This window comes from Callithrix jacchus, chromosome 12 (genome assembly GCF_049354715.1).
Source record: "Callithrix jacchus isolate 240 chromosome 12, calJac240_pri, whole genome shotgun sequence".
NCBI lineage: Eukaryota > Metazoa > Chordata > Mammalia > Primates > Cebidae > Callithrix > Callithrix jacchus.
Genome location: NC_133513.1, coordinates 93,450,271 through 93,467,428, shown reverse-complemented (window position 1 = coordinate 93,467,428; position 17,158 = coordinate 93,450,271). Strand labels below are relative to the sequence as shown.

At 45.1% G+C, this 17,158-nt stretch overlaps 1 protein-coding gene across 1 annotated transcript; it reads right to left on the bottom strand.

The window, feature by feature from the left end:
* Positions 1-1,948: 1,948 nt before the first annotated feature.
* Positions 1,949-15,639, bottom strand: HIF1AN (hypoxia inducible factor 1 subunit alpha inhibitor). Its single transcript, XM_009010157.5, has 8 exons — positions 15,447-15,639; positions 14,923-15,173; positions 10,732-10,880; positions 6,982-7,127; positions 6,052-6,158; positions 5,547-5,610; positions 4,868-4,978; positions 1,949-4,024 (listed from the first exon to the last, which is right to left on the bottom strand). Exons 1-8 carry the CDS (start codon positions 15,621-15,623, stop codon positions 3,980-3,982), a joined length of 1,050 nt encoding a protein of 349 aa, XP_009008405.2. The 5' UTR covers positions 15,624-15,639; the 3' UTR covers positions 1,949-3,979.
* Between the last annotated feature and the right edge of the window lie 1,519 nt (positions 15,640-17,158).

Here is a 17,158-nt window from a genome sequence, read left to right as displayed (position 1 = left end):
CTAAGAAGCCTAGAATAGAGGCCCTCTCAGGGGAGCCCAGGGGCTCTGAGGAGCCTGGAGGCAGAGCTTTGCTCTCTACTGGTTTCCTCCTCTCTCAACAGTCCCTAATCTTGTCCACACAGGGTGCACAATATACACGTGTGGCCTTGTACCTTCTGGTTACTTCATGTAATTTCTCCAACTAAGCAGAGGCTCCTGGGATTTGATAAGGATCAGATTTTTCTCATGCCCTGCAGTACGGGAATGTAACAAATACTTGTCATAGGTGGGCTATCAGGGTGCTATTACAGAAGCATTTTCCACAAATGGCAAATGCATGTCGAAACTTTTTCTTTGTTATTCTTTGCCTTATAGCTTGTACTTGATACCCAACTACTTCTATCTTCGCTGGCTCATGCCCAAAGATGTCTCTTCCTATATCCATCTCAGGCTGGGAACTGGGTCCCTAGTCTTTGTTAAGAAATACAAACTCTGTCCACTTGTGGCAATACTGAAAGAAGATGTAGCCGACTAGTCTCTAGGGGCAGAGGGAGGGAGTGTCTCCCCACACTGGGCTGGCCCACTGATAAGGATCCTTCCCCTCTCTGTCTCCTAACAGATTCAGATTAATGATCGCTCATTCCTAATTGTCAAATTTCTTTTCCTTCATCCTGTGTCTAATCACCAGTGACAGAAACCATTACGCAAATGAGAGCAGACGACTTCCCCCAACTGTTCACGTTGGTAAAAACCTTGTAATTTAGAGCTCTGATTTGTAGGGGAAGCTGGTCTCCCCCAGGCATCCTGGGCATCTGCTCAACTGATGCCCAGAACAGCCCCTCCTCCATCCGCAGAACTCCAACCCCCCAACAAATATTTGACTTTACAAAACATGAGTTTTCTCTGTACCTGCTGGTGTGAATAGCAGGCTGCAACGTCGCTGACCTCTATACAGGTCCAAACCCCCACCTTCCTTTGCTGTATTTGTGTACCCCACACTGCCAGCTAGGATGGGGGTGAACAACTACAGCAATGTTTCCTATGTGGCAAGCAGAATTTGAGCCTAAACATCCCTTAACAAGGTAATTGAAGGGGAAAACCTCATCCTTGGGGGAAGCAGAGGCAGCTGAATATGAACCAAGACTCACAGTGCCTTCTAGAACTACAGCTTCAGTTCTATAGATGCAAAAGCGTGCTGGGAGGAGTTATGGGTCCTATTCAAGGACACACAAGTAATGCAATTAGAGATAGAACTCAGTTCCCCCATAGCTAGTTCTAGCACTAATTCATAATATGGATTCCCAGGCAGTTTTTCCAAGATGTTGTTAGTGAGAGCCTAGGAGAGCTTTTGCCCTTAGCCGCATATTCTGCACCATCTTGGGCTGGGTCTGCCTTCAGATACTGCCCAGTGTGGTGGTATCTGAGGACAGAACCTGTGGTACAAGGAGGGAGGTGAGGAAGGAAAATCAACATAATTTGGTGGAAAGGAAGGAGCAGGAAACAGTGCTAAGTTACAACTGATTGTAACTCATCACCTAATCTCTCTGAGCCCATTTCTTCCTCTGTGAGAATACCCACCTGCAGGATAGTGAGAAACAAAGATAAAAGCACTAGGCACATATTAGGTGTCTAAAAATCAGGGTCACTCTTATATTACCCAAAGATCAAGACCAATCCTGTGAAGGTTCCAAGATTAGCCTTTTCCTTCCCTCCCCTTCAGCCACCTCAGGGGAGACCTGTGTCAGGACAGAACCCAGCAAGGACCAGCTGAGTACACACCTCCTTTACGCATCACCCACATCTTTGAGGGCTGAGCCAGGAATACAGCAGACCTCCTGAGGAGAACGAAGATAATCAACTATCTTTCCCAGTGTGACTGTGGCCAAGTTTATCCTCCGTCTGCCTTGTTTTCTTTGCTGCACTCCTCTTTCCCAAAAGAAGTAGAGGGATAGAGATCACTACAATCACATTTCCCAGCATTGACTATATTTGAAAGAGCTACACTTGAGAAGGTACCATGTCTTCACAACCACACTGCATCAGAGAACCCCAGAATGAGGTACTAAAAATAAACACCCCTCCTCAAAAAACAAACTCAGGCATGCAAACACATACAAACACATCCTCTCAGTCCATCAGTGCACTATAAATTGAGCTTCGGGGTGAGAGCCAGAGCTCAGATGCTGGAAGTAAACCTTTGGCAAAAGAAAATAAAACCGGAGACCTTCCAGCTCTTCTTCCCTTCCAGAGAGAAGCGGATGAAGATAGGAAGAGAGGTGAGGAGACACAGGGCCACTACAATGCCCAATCCCAGGGGCCCCACTCCTACTGAACAGATGTAAATGGTGGCCCTTCAAGTTGTGCAATCACAGCTGCCCACCTGTAAGCTGCGGCCCTGAGAGGGTGCCCATGAGAAGCTCCTGACAGAAAAGGAAATTCGACTTCCATGCTCTACCAGTTGCCCTGACTATTGAGGGTGTTGTGGCACATTAAATGGGGTCTGGCAGAGGCGCTGGCTTTAGGAGGCAAGGTATGTGTTTGCCCGTGCCCTGAGGTGGATCACAGGTAGTGAGTGAGCTGCCTGGGCTTGACCCATTTCACTATTCAGCCAGGAAGCTCAGCAGGAGTAAAGGATATGGCCTGGGCAGGGAGCATCGTAGGGCCTGGAGGCTCTAGCCAGTCAGTCTCGAACAGGCTGCAGTGAGACCTGGCCAACATATGATGGCTAAAATCCAAGTGTAAAAGCTTAGAATACGTCAGGCAGTACTTCCTGGGGGCTCACACTGTACTATCCCACTGGAAAAGGTAAACAGTGGAGAACCTTGGTAAGTAGGGAGGCTGGCCAGTGTGGATGCACACACATATGTGCACATGTGCACACAAACACACACACAGGCTTGTACCTCTAGGCAGGCCAGTGTGGATACATACACATATGAACACACACACACACACACACACACAGGCCTGCACCCCCTAGAACCTAGACAGACACACACACGCGCGCACACACACACACACACACACACACAGGCCTGCACCCCCTAGAAGCTAGACAGAGACACACACGCGCACGCCCACACACACACAGGCCTGCACCCCCTAGAAGCTAGACAGAGACACACACGCGCATGCCCACACACACACAGGCCTGCACCCCCTAGAATCTAGAGAAGCCACAGCTAGGAGAACTCCCTTGGTACCCACCACAGGGGCAAGAGCTGGTGCTGAAAGAGAAATTGTATGTGTCTGTAATTTGTAACTTATGCACAATCATTGGTTCTTATGTCCCAAGGTCCTTTTATGTATGGCTTGAGCTTGTAGGTCCCAGTTGGAACCCTATCTAATCCTCTCTCACACAGGAAGGCTATCTAGGCTCTCAAAGGCAAGCCTCCCCTCTCATTCACCCCATTAGAGGCCCAGTAGCCATTCCCATACTGACTAGAGCTTGACTATGCAAAAACTGTCAGGAGGCAGACTGCCCCTAATGGTCAGACTAGCTCTGGCCCTGCAGCCCAGATGCAGTGGGGGTCCAAGAGAATCTCCTCTCTCTCTCAGGCTGAGGCACTGAGGTTGCAGGAGATAGGGCTGAGAGCCAGAAGTGACATCCTGACCCAGAAGGGAGGAACAGGGAACAGATACATGCATGCGTGTGCATGCACACACACGCACACACATTCCGAGGTTGACAGACTAACATACACACAGACATGATGACAACCAAAAGCTGGGACTCCACACACTGAATGCAGGACTTCAGGCGGGGGGCAGAGAGAGAAGGTGCTGGGGCACAAGAGGCAAGGGTATGAAGTCCCTCCAAATAGGAGTGGAGTGCCAACTGCCCTGCCTTGCCCCAAACACCTGCCTCCTGGGCCATGGCAAGAGTCCAGTCCATTAAGTGCAGCGTGCAATACTAGCGCTTGGAGTCTCCTGTCCTCATCAATGAAGCGGTGTGGACGGGATAGCAGTCACCTGGCAGGAGGCCTTGACTCCTGGCAGGCTAGTTGTATCGGCCCTTGATCATTGTGTTCAACAAGGGCCCCACCTGTAAAGAGACATGAGGAGCCCATCAGAACTGCCTGTTCCCTGGCCCTGGAGTTGGACAGGGTGTGTCTGGAGACATCAGATGTCCAGCCAACGACAGGGACAATGTTCTCATACAACCCTGTGAACCCTCTAATCACCTATCTTCCTGAAGGTCAACCCAGTATTCTGGGACACAGCTCTTTCCTCATGGGTCCATCTTGTACTATTCCTCCCTCTCACAACACCCTGTCTCTCACTGTAGTCAGCCCCAAACTGACAGACATGGTAGAGGAGCTAAAAATCCCCAAACACCCAAGAGTGTCTGCATGTTTTTCCAGAATGTTAACTGCTTCCATATCCTCAATCAACGATCACCAGCAATTGGGGCTGATGCTGTCTCCTAACACCACAGGTATCTGTGGGTGCTGAGGTTACCCACGGGAAGGAGGTAAGAGCCCTACAAATACCTCCCCCCTGTACCCAATGGGCCACTGGCACACCTGCGTGGGAAGCAGGTCTCATCACTACCTACAGCAGCCTGGCACAGCTGAGAGAGTGCAAGGAGATGCTTTAGTGCTTGCTTCCTGTTCCAGAAGAATCCCCTCGGGGAGCCCCCAGATGGCACACAAGCCCTATGGGGAACATTACCACTAGCATGGAACAAATTATAATTGATCCGCCAGTCAAGCCTAGCTATCACCAGAAAACAAGAATTTTTCTGAACATACCCATAACCTCTATGGAGAGAGAGGACATAGATACTGAAACACAAAAGCTATAAAGAATGTCACTCCAATCCTGACTTTCCCTAGCCAACCCACCCACTGAGCCACAGGATTGCCACTTGGGGGCAGTCACGTACCTCTTGTGGGTTTCCCAAGGCCTCTCCAAGCATCTTCTCAATGTTTCTCATTATGGCCACTTTCTGATGAGCTTTGAGAGGATATTCAATTCTCTTAGGGGTAGGAGCCCCCTACAAAGGAAGCAGAAGCTCAGGAAATGCCTTCAGCAGCAGGTACCAGTGTCACTCTGCTCTTCTCAGTACCATCCTCCCTCCTAAGGAACCCAATTCTTGCTGGATGCAATGGCTCACACCTGTAATCCCAGCACTTTGGGAGGCCAAGGTGGGTGGATCACTTGAGGTCAGGAGTTCCAGAAGAGCCTGGCCAACATGGTGAAACCCCATTTCTTCTAAAAATACAAAAATGAGCCAGGCATGGTGGAGTATGCCTGTGATCCCAGCTATTCAGGAGGCTGAGGCAGGAGAATCACTTGAACCCAGGAGATGGAAGTTGCAGTAAGCCAAGATTGTGCCACTGCACTCCAACCTGGGAGACAGAGCAACACCCCGTCTCAAAAAATATGTTTAAAAAAAAAAAAAAAAAGAAACCCAATTCAATCCTATCCCTCTTTATCTCCCCAGACACCTGGGAATCACTTCCAGGGATAGTCAGTCATCCCATCCAAAATCATTTATTATACCTACCTCACCCAAGACCCAGTTCTATCTGGAAAAAAACAAAGAAGCAAATCATATTCACCTTATACCAGAAGTTCACAGTGATGGTAATCCCCCCATTTAGTAATGACTCTATATGATGCCACCTGCAAGAAAACAAACAGGCTCCTGTTTACTACTGATACTTTTGGGGGGATGGGGCAGGGGGTGCTGAAAAACTAGGTAGAGGTCAGTTAAGGAAGATAGTGAAGATAATATCTTTACATCATCCTGTGAAAAAACACACACTAAGGTTAGAGGTAGTGGTGTTCAGTCTCTAAATACCAAAGAACCAAGAACAGTTTCTCTAGGCTCAAACCTCTGGAATCTCTTAGGACTTGAAGAATTGTCATCCTGTCCTAGAGACAGGGGCTATCATTCGTCCCCCACCCCCCACTGGTTCAGTACACTCACATCTGGATATGCCAACATTCCTATAGACCACATAAAACCAATCCTGCCATAACTCAGAAGGGACACAGACAAGGCTTTCCAGGGAATGGAAAAGAAAGCTCCCAAGAAGCCCCCAGCCCTCACCCCCTTCTCACCAGTACATTGGGATGTAAAGAACATCACCAGGGCCAACCACTGTTTCGTAACCAACGACATTTTGGAAATTAGGGAACCTCTCGTAGTCAGGATTGTCAAAGTCCACCTAAGAGGTTCAAGAGAAAGAAAAAAAATATCAATCACCAAATCTTTACCAGTAAAACTACTGTGTGCCAGTTTGGTAGTAAAAACCAACAAACAAAATGATGCCTTTAAAAAGTCTTTAGAATTTATATCCAGCAGAAGATATAATGCACATTAAACTCTGAGAGAGAACAATATAAGATAGTCCACGTTTGAATGTTAAATGATAAAGAATTCTAGGCCTTCAGTGCTCCTGAGGTCAGGGGACCTACTCCACAGCCTGAGGATATAAGGAATTATCCTCCACGCAAACCTTCAGAAACTTTCTCCCAAAAACATATTCTAACCAGCAGACTCCTACACCAAGTACTAGGCAGCTTTCTGAAGAAAGGAAAGGATAATTCTGGCTGGGCCACAGTCAAGCACATACCTCACTTAAACAAAGGAAATATATTAAACAATATAGCTCAGTTTTATTCACCCTTTCCATATCGAAAAGAAACAGTATTCATGACAAAAGCAAACAATGATTAAATCCAATGGGAACATTTTGTTCCATGAACTTATAAGCCAATCAAACAGAGTAACCAGAGTCATCAGCATCAACGACAGGGTCCGGCTCGAGAATTAACTCTGTGGGGTTAGTTATACTTAAAAACATTCGGTGGCCACTCCAGAGAGCCTGGATATGTGAGCTATACTGAAATTATCCTCTTGGTATGTTAAGGCAAGACCAGCCTATAATCCAAACCTGGCCTATCACTACGGGGAAGGGGAAAGACATTCCAGCCTAGGCATTCCTACAATCTAGAGTTCTATATCCTTTTCAGCCCACACAAGCTCACCTGGCTCTGTCTGTCACATGGGTGATGAACAGGGTATGGGTAGAGGCACTCAAACTGATCCGGAGGGAATAAGATGCATCGCTTGTGGCCTTTTATCTGAGCAAAAAAGTTCTGCTGCTCATCATAGTGAGCAGGCGTCACATTTCCTGTAAGAAGAAAGGCATTTTTATATACAGAACAGTGGTTCTACTGCACAAGCTGGAATATAGGACCCAGTGCTGGGCAAAAACCCAGCCTGCCTTCCCAGCTAAGAGTTCCAAATCAAAATTTAGGCAGAAATCAGGGAAATTCCAATTACAACTCTCAGAAAATGAGATGTTACCCTTGTATGGTAATAAATCTAGCAAACATCACTGGTTAAGGGTCCACTATCAGCTAGCTAAGTCAACTTTCCTAAATGAAGGCTGCTGCCCTTACTGGAAGCAAGAGCACATCAAAATGATACTCGAAAATCTGGTAGGGTAATCAACTGTGTATATGTGTACTCTTCTTGACTATGGCAGGAATTCAGGGGAAGCAAAAAAGAAATGACTGGTATCAACAACATATACACGAGGAGTTAACCAGCCATTCTAAGTTGTATGATTAGGTAGCTCTGTATTTACTTCGGGTAGCCCTGTGGAACTCAAAAATTCTCAACCTTTCCTCCCACTTCAGTACACCTAAGGGATGCAATCATTTTTTTATTTTTAAGAGACAGGATTTCACCATGTTGCCCAGGCTGGTCTCAAACTCCTGGGCTCAAGTGAACTGTCTGCCTCAGGCTCCCAAAGTGTTAGGATTACAGGCGTGAGCGACCACATCCAGCCAAGACAACACTTCTTAGAGCAACATGGGGCTCACTGGTGCAAGTGATTTTCGTTGGAGGGAAGAATATCAGATGACTGAAAAAAGTGTTATATAATTTAAATCTGGCAAATTATTTTACTATTATTAATTGTTTTTGAGACAGAGTTTCGCTCTTTGTTGCCCAAGCTAGAGTGCAGTGGTGCGATCTCGGCTCACTGCTACCTCCGTCTCCCAGGTTCAAGCAATTCTCCTGTGTCAGCCTCCCAAGTAGCTGGGACTACAGGCGCCCACCACCATGCCTGGCTAATTTTTGTATTTATTTAGTAGAGATGGGGTTTCACCAAGTTGGCCAGACTGGTCTCAAACTCCTGACCTCACGTGATCCACCTCACTCGGCCTCCCAAAGTGCTGGGATTACAGATGTGAGCCACAATGCCCTGTGGCACATTATTTTAAATGCTACCTTGAATTAGTTGTGCCCTAGTGTATGTTCCATCTACTCCTTTATAACAAGGACCATGTCTGTTGTTTGGCCTTTGCACAGTCCATGAGTTGAACACACGCTTTTACAGGGCATGGAATTTAGAAAATATTCCGCAGCTCTGTCTAGGTATGCCAAGACAGATGCCTTCTTAAGTGATGATAGACCACATACATCCTCAAAGGAGAACTGTTCCCTCATCTCTACCCGAGGGATCCACTTCCACGCACCCTATCACAGAAAATGCAGCAACAGAAAGACTTAAGAGTCAAGTAAATCAGAACTGGCACTTTCTTGGCAGGTTAACCAACACTTGGTTTCAAAGGGGCAGGTAAGACCAGCCACAGTGGTTCACATCTGTAATCCCAACACTTTAGGAGGTCAAGGTGAGAGAACCACTTGAACCCAGGAGTTCGAGACTAGTCTGGGCAAAACAGAGAGACCCCCATCTCTACAGAAAAATATTTTAAGAATTAGCCTGGAAAGTCCCAGCTACCTGGATGGAAGGCTGAAGTGAGAGGATCGTTTGAGACTGGGAGGTTAAGGCTGCAGTGAGCCCCGATCATGCCACTGCACTCCAGCCTGGATGACAGAGCAAGATACTGTCTCAATAAAAAAACAAAAACAATAAATAAAGAGGCAGGTAAGTGTTAATTCACAAGCCACATGGCTGGAAATCTTTATTAGTATCAGCAGCAAAAGATTCAGATCTGAAGAATGGACAATCAAACGAGAAGAAACCAAGGAGCTCAGTGGTGAATGACAATAAGTAACTTCTCTGCTTCCTTGTTCAATCCAGGTTATTCACCATTTACTAAGTACCTACCACAGGCCTGGCACTGAGCTACTGCCAGAAATAAAAATAAGAATGAAACAATGACCTTGCCTCATAAATAGCTCTCATTCTCCTGAGTGGAGTTTAAAGGCCTCTCCTTTCATTCCAAAGGAAAAAAAAGCAAAAACAAAAAAAATTCACGTATTTATTAGTGTATGCATGAATTTCTCTAGCAGAAAGCACAGTAACTAATAATATGCAATACCTCCAGGGAGGAAACTGAAAGGCTGAGAGACAGGGGTGGAGGAGGTATTAATATTTATCACTACATACCTATTTACACTGTTTGAATTTAAACTCCATGAATGTATTATCTATTTAAAAGATAAAGCTGAATTCATATTAAAAAATAAGTTTCTCCTCTTTTATTGGGATAAAAATTTTCTGAATACAAACAGATCTAGTAGAGAAAAGTGGTACAGTCATGTACCACATGATAACATTTTGGTCAACAGACTACATCTATAACAGGGCTCCCAAAAGATTATAATGGAGCAGCCCTGTACAGGTAGGTATACCACTTTTTATCTTTTTTTGGCAATAAAAAAATTCCCAAAGTGCCATTTTTTATCCTTATAATATTTTTTTGTCACCTTTTTCCTGCAGTATTTGATACCATATTTTTACTATATCTTTTCTCTATTTAGCTACATTGACATACACAAATACTTACCATTGTGTTATAACTACCAACAACATTCAGTACAGAAAGATGCTAACACCATTTAGCCTAGGTGTATAGCAGGCTACACAATCTAGGTTTGCGTAACTACACGATGTTGCACAACAACGAAGTCAACTAACAATACATTTCTCAGAATGTATCCCTGTCATTAAACGTCACATGACTATAATTCAGAGAGGTTCCTAATACCTCAGCACATGCACGTACATTACCAGCTGAGGAGGGGAAAAGGGAACGTTTTAGAATACACGAAATTAGCTTAAAGACTCGACATACATTGTTTCATTTAATCTTCACAACTATTTACAAGACATCATGTTTCATTACTTTCTCTCTCTTTTTTTTTTTTTTTTTTAACAGACAGGGCCTCACTCTGTCACCCAGGCTGCAGTGCAGTGGTGCAATCATAGTTCACTGCAGTCTCAAACTCCTGGCCTCAAGCAATGCTCCTGCCTTGGCCTCCCAAAGTGGTGGGATTACAGGCATGAGCTACCATGCCTGGCTCTGTTATGTTTCTTTTACAGATGAGTAGGCTGAGGTTTAAGAAAGTGAAGTAACTTGTTCAAAGTCATGGAGCTAATAAGCGGTGGAGACAGGATTAGACATGAGGTTCAGGGCCGGGTATGGATGCTCACGCCTGTAAACCCAGCACTTTGGGAGGCTGAGGCGAGCCGATCACAAGGTCAAGAGTTTGAAATCCAGATGACCAACATGGTGAAACCCCCATTACTACTAAAAAATTCAAAAATGAGCCGGCCATGGTGACATGCACCTGTAATCCCAGCTACTTAGGGGGCTGAGGCAGGAGAATCGCTTGAACCCAGGAGGCGGAGGTTGCAGTGAGCCAAGATCACACCATTGCACTCCAGCCAGGGTGACAGAGTGAGACACTCTCCGGGGAAAAAAAAGAAATCAGGTTCATATGACTCCAAGCCATGCTGCTGTTGAAAGATTTCTTACCTTCCATGCCGATGAGCAGCAGGTTAGAGGTCAGCTGCCCCCAGCCACGCTTTCCCTGTTGCTTATTAATCCAGTTCCAGTTAAAACCCAAGAAGTCCATGACAATCTTCCTGCCCACAGTGTCATTGAGTGTTTGCTGCAGATACAACCTATGTTTCCCAAGAAGAAAATCCTATTAGTGCATGTACACACAGCCCTTGGCATGGCCTCCCCACATCTGAAAATACAAACCCAAATCCATACCAGCATCTCCCAAAGAGAACAGATATAGTCATGCGAACCTCACCCAACATAGATTCTCATGGAACTGAATTCTTACTTTCCTTCACTGAATTGTGTTCAACAGCAAACTTTTTAATTTTTCGTTTCTTTCTGTTAAGAAACAGGTTCTCACTATGTTGCCCAGGTTGGTCTCAAACTCTTGGGCTCAAGCAATCCTCCTGCTTCTGCCTCCCAAAGTGCTGAGATTACAGGTGTGAGACACTGCATCTGGCCCCCAAACGTTTTCGTTAAGGAAGTGATGCTTAACCTTTTTTGGGTCACAGAATGACTCTTTTAAGAATACAAGGAATAGGAGGGTGGTATGAAAACTAAAACTAAAAAAGAAAAAAAAAATCTCGAGAAGTCCCAGCTACTCAGGAGGCTGAGATAGGAGAATCACTTGAATCTGGGAGGCAGAGGTTGCAGTGAGCCGGGATCGCCCCACTGCACTCCAGTCTGGGTGACTAGAGCAAGACTCCATGTCAAAAAATGAATATACAAATAAATAAAAAGAATCCACAGAGATTTCCCATAAAAATGCACATACATAGAGAACTTTCACACAATTTCAGATTCCTAGAAGCCTATCCATAGAACCTAGAATGATGAATCAGTCTTCAGTCTTACTCCAGAGACTTGCAGAGCGTCAGACATCTCCTCTGGCCCTTGATGACCACTGTGGTAAACTGTATTGCTGTTCACCAAGAGGTGGTTCCTTCAGTGTGGGAGTTTTTTTTCACATCCCTTGAAGACAGGCTTGCTTATTTAACCTGCTCTGGCCAAGGAAATGTCCACGGATGTGTTGTTTCCAACTGTAACTTAAGAACCAACCGGTCTACACTACCACATCTCTTTCCCTCTGCCACAGCAACCCAAAAGTTCCAGATAGTAGCTGCTAGGGCAATGTGAGTGCCAGAGCGAATAAGATGATACAAAGAATATGACATTAACCATGATGAACATGTAGTGATAAATAAGCCTCTGTTGTTTCTAGCCCCTGAGCTCTGGTTTGAAGCCTAGTTTATCTTAACTAATTCCACCACCTATCCTGTTGCAGCCTTCTATAGCTGAAGTAAGGAAGACAGCTTATTAGGTAAAGGCCTCAGGCTCCTAACATACCTGAGGAAGGTTGTAAGTCACTTAAGGGATATGAAAACCCAGAAACACTTGAACAAGCCCGCAAGTGACATTTATTAAGTGTGCAAACCTGAAAAAAAGACAAAAGCATCTCTGTCCTGGTCCTGAGATCATTACTTCAAAAGGCTCAAAGGGGTCGGGTACCGTGTCTCACACCTGTAATCCAGCACTTGGGGAGGCCAGGGGAGATACATAACCCGAGCTCAGGAGTTCAAGACCAGCCTGGGCAACATGGCAAAACCTGGTCTCTACCAAAAATACAAAAAAATTAGCCAGGCATGGTGGTTGTAGTGCACATCTGTAGTCCCTGCTACTTGGGAGGCTGAGGTGGGAGGATCAGTTGAGCCTGGGAGGTAAAAGTTGCAGTGAGCTGAGATCACGCCACTGCACTCCAGCCTGGGTGACAGAGCAAGACCATCACAGACAAAAAAAAGTGAAAAGGCATCTCACTGCCTAGAATTGCAATGTTTAAGGCAATTTTAATCAGAAATCTTTTTTTTTTTTTTTTTTGAGACAGAGTTTCACTTTATCACCCAGGCTGGAGTACAGTGGCATAATCTTGGCTCACTGAAACCTCTGCTTCTTGGGTTCAAGTGATTCTCCTGCCTCAGCCTCCCAAGTAGCTGAGACTACAGGTGTGCACCACCATGCTCAGCTAATTTTTATATTTTTAGTAGAGACAGGGTTTCCCCATGTTGGGCAGGCTAGTCTCGAACTCCTGACCTCAGGTAATCTGACCGCTTCAGCCTCCCAAAGTGCTGAGTTTACAGGTGTGAGCTGCCACGCCCAGCCTTAATAGGAAATCTTGATACGTCAGAAACACTACCTTTGTAGGAACGTGGAATCCTCAAGACTCAGTGCAACTCTCCCCAAAGATAATAATATTCACACAAAAATTATGCAAGTAACTTTGAAAGAGTCAGTGATACTCCCCAAATATGAGTCTAAACAATATTAGGATTACACCAAAACGGTAAATGCTCAAAATAGCTCAGAGGATCCTAATACATTTTACCCCATAATCACAACAACCTGTCTAATCATACAGCGAAGCTGGTCAGTGCTAAAGTCAGCTGATAGGGCGAAACTTGCAATCGATTTAAGAGTTTTCCTTGAAAACTCTTTAATCACCCCTAAAGTACAAATTACACTCATTCTTAAGCAAAGTGCTCTCACTACAGGAGGCAAGAAACTTCAAGTGACTGAAGAACCACAAGAGTCACATATCTTACGCTCTTTCTAGGGTATATGTTCATTTAAAGGAATTACACACTCCACTGCATCATTTAAATCAATCTTTTTCTCAATGTTGGGTGTGTGTGTATGGAAGTGTACACCCGCGCAGTTAAATTTGAGGAAATTAATGCATGAGTTAACTGAACTGAACCAATATATAAGACATCATGGACAGATCAATCACAGTTCATATCCTGTAAACTCTTCTGGTCAAAAATCCCATCATTATGACAACTGCTAAGTGTTAAGAAGAAAAAAGATATTTCAAATCCATTCACTAAGCCACAGACTGCTGATAGGGAGTCACGAGCAGGAGTGAGTGAGGCAAGAGACTAGAGAGAAACCCAGGGTTAGACACCAAATGTGAGAGGGTCATTGACTGTGAAGTACTCAGTGAAAGCAATTCCCCAGAGGCAGTGTTATAGTGTGGGACCGAATATTATCTGGGACCTACATAAGAGCTGTCCTCATAAGTAGGAATAAGAGCAGAGAGGAAGAATCACTTTCTTGTGTGTGTGGTGTTTCTGTTGCATTAGGAAAAACAAATTTAATCTGATCTTCCCTAAGCTAGAGAATCCTGACCTTCTTTACTCCAAAATCACAACAAACCATACAACTTTTCAGGCTGAACTATCCCCAGTGATCACAATACTACAATGGCTACAAACTGGCACTTTCAGAGCTAAATCCAGTGACAGACATTTTTGTTTGGCCCCCTGCAACTTTTTTTAATTTTTTTTTATTTATTTTTTTAAGATGGGGTTTCACCATGTTGGTCAAGCTGGTCTTGAACTCCCGACCTCAGGTGATTCGCCTGCCTTGGCCTCCAAAGTACGTGGATTACAGGTGTGAGCCACCACGCCCAGCCAACTTTTTTTTAAATCGAATTTAATTGCTCACATTTAAAAGTCAAAAGATTTTAAATAAAAATCCTGATTTTAAACTTCTCTTGAAAATCAGTATATCTCACAACCCTAAGATTGCACTCCAAAACTGAAGCAAGCACAGTCAAGTAATGACTTCTCACTATGGTTTTGTTCTCGTTTTTAATTTTGTAGAGACTAGCTCTCACCACACTTCCCAGGCTGGTCTTCAACTCCTGGGCTCAAGAAATCCTCCTGCTTTGGCCTCCCAAAGTGCTAGGATTACAGGCATGAGCCACCCTGCCCAGCCTTGACTTCTCACTTTGAATACGGCTTATGCCTTCAGCTTCATCACAGATTTCACTCAGACAATATTACTCCTTTCACTCACCTGTCTGACCCAAGCAACTAACTCTCACTTTATGAGGAAGAAGATGAGAAATCAGAGACTCATAGCTCAAGTTTAATCATTCCCTCATCCCTCCAGCTACAGAACTAGCTGGCTGTAGCACCAAGAACCACGAAGAACTCAAATCCCTTAAAGGCTTGAAGACCAGACTTCTCCTTCAATAGGAATCCAGAGATGGGAGAGGCCAATCTCTACTTAACCCAATTCTGCCACACCTTCAAACAAGTATAGGAAAAGAAAATGAGTGCCCTAAATCCAACAGAAAACTATGATTTGGGAGTTTACCTCTCTTCCCCTCCTCGCTGCTGTATATCCTGCAGTTTCTCAACAAACTCATGAAATTTCATTTCTTCCCTGTTGGACCTCGGCTTAAAGTTCTGGAAATTAGCCATCTTCTTCTCATCATAGTACAAGAACTTGTGGGTGCTGGCACTGTACACAGAGAAGTCTCCATTGCCAATATTCTCTTGCAGGTATTCAAGATCCCATTTCAAGGCAGGATACACAAGATTGGTGTCGGTCAGCACCACAGGCTCCTAAATGAAAACACCAGGTGAAAAACACCAAATGAAGTAATGCCAAGGAGCCGGTGGGTTCGCCTCCTAGACCCCGTCTACTTCTCAACTTCAGGGTAATTTCTCCCGTTAATCAGCACGAACCCCTCAAGTTCCATATCTCCTCGCCTTTCCACCTTCCCACAGGCCCTAGTCTTAGAGCCCCGCCAGTCTCCCATCTCTTTCACCATTCGCCTCTGACCTCTCAACTGGATACCTTCCTCGACTCCCTTTAGACACGGCCCCGCCCCCCACCTCATTCTCAATGAGCTCCTCCGCCCGGGGGTCGCTCTGACTCAGACGTGGTATGGGCCTAGTCGGGAAGCTATAACTGCGCAACTGGGATTCATCCCAGGCGGGGCCGAGGGCTCCGGCCTCCTCCCGGGGCTCTCCAGAGCCAGACGCCGCGGCCTCTGGCGCTGTCGCCGCCATCTCCGCCGCCAGGGACGGCCCCCGCCGGAACCGGAAGCTCCGCCTATTCCGGACAAAACACACACCACACACACACACACACACACACACACACACCCCGCGCGCGCGCGCGCGCACACACACACACACACACACACACACACACACACCGGAAATCATAGAGATGAGCTGCGAGAGAGAGCGGTCCAGAAACAAAAAGAACGCGGAGCCGACGTTTTGAGGGAGCGCTTCCTAATGGTAACATGCAGCTCTGCATTCTAGGCTCCACTCCTGAAGAAGTGGGGCTAGACACTCGTCCCACAGAATAGGGATGATCATCTGGTAAGGCAAAACACAAAAAAATGCTGCCCCAGTGTGCCACGTCTACACACGAGTCAAAAAAGGAAGCAAGTTCAGTTAGGCATTAAACTTTACACTCATGAATAGGGAGAAAAGGAAACTCTTGACCCACCTAAAGAAGTCAGAAGGATGCGTTCGGATCAAAGAAAAAAAAAAGTCAGAAGGAAAAGCAATGATCATATTGGTATGTAGGGCAAAGGCTGCCTGAAGGCCTAGGCAAAAGATACACAGCAAGTTGAATTCTTCCAAAATCAAGGACAGTTTTCTTTTGTTTAACATCATTTGATTTTTCTGCCTGTATCACCAATATAGATTCAAACAATTATAAAAGGCCATATTGATTACGTCTATTGGTAACATTGGTTTCATGGCAAGCATATATTCAAGTAGGAGAAATGATTATACAGGCAGAAAAATCAAATTGATTTTATAATCAATATAGATTGATTATAGATTGAGGCCCTATTAATTACCTCTATTGCTTACTTGGACAGTTCTTCTGACTGGCTGTGAGAGGCCCAATTCTAAGATGTATCCCAAGATTTGTACCCTATAGTGTACACAATTCTGTATACATTTATCCCCTTAAAAGAAAACACGACTGTGAATATGATAGTGTCACTCCTGTAATTAGTTTAGCTTATATGACAAAAATGTAATTAAAGCCCCTAGCCAATTAACTTTAAGGTAATCAAAAAGGAGATGATTTATCCTGGTGGGCTTAATCTTATCACTCCAGCCCTTTAAATCGGGGCTAGAGGTCAGAGACAGAATCTAAGAGATTTGAAACCACAGCACAGCCGTCCTGCTTGCCTTGAAGGAGCAAACTGCCATATGACAGGAAATGGCAGGTGGACTCTAGAAGCTGAGAAAGGCTCATGGGTGACAGCCAACAAGAAAGTGGGCACCTTAATCCTACAAATGCAAGTAACTGAATTATGGCAACAACCACTGAACTTGGGAAAGGACACACACAGATCCTCAGATGAGATCACCAACCCAGCCAACACTCTGATGTCAGCCTGAAAAGACCCTGAGCTGAGGACTCAGCCAACCAGTATCTGGACTCATGGAATATGTGAGAAAGTAAATTGGTATTTTGGACCGCTACATTTACACTAATTTGTTGTGCCGCAACAGAAGCGAATGTACTGGCTTAACTATGTAATTATGCTACATAGTAACCATGCTACATC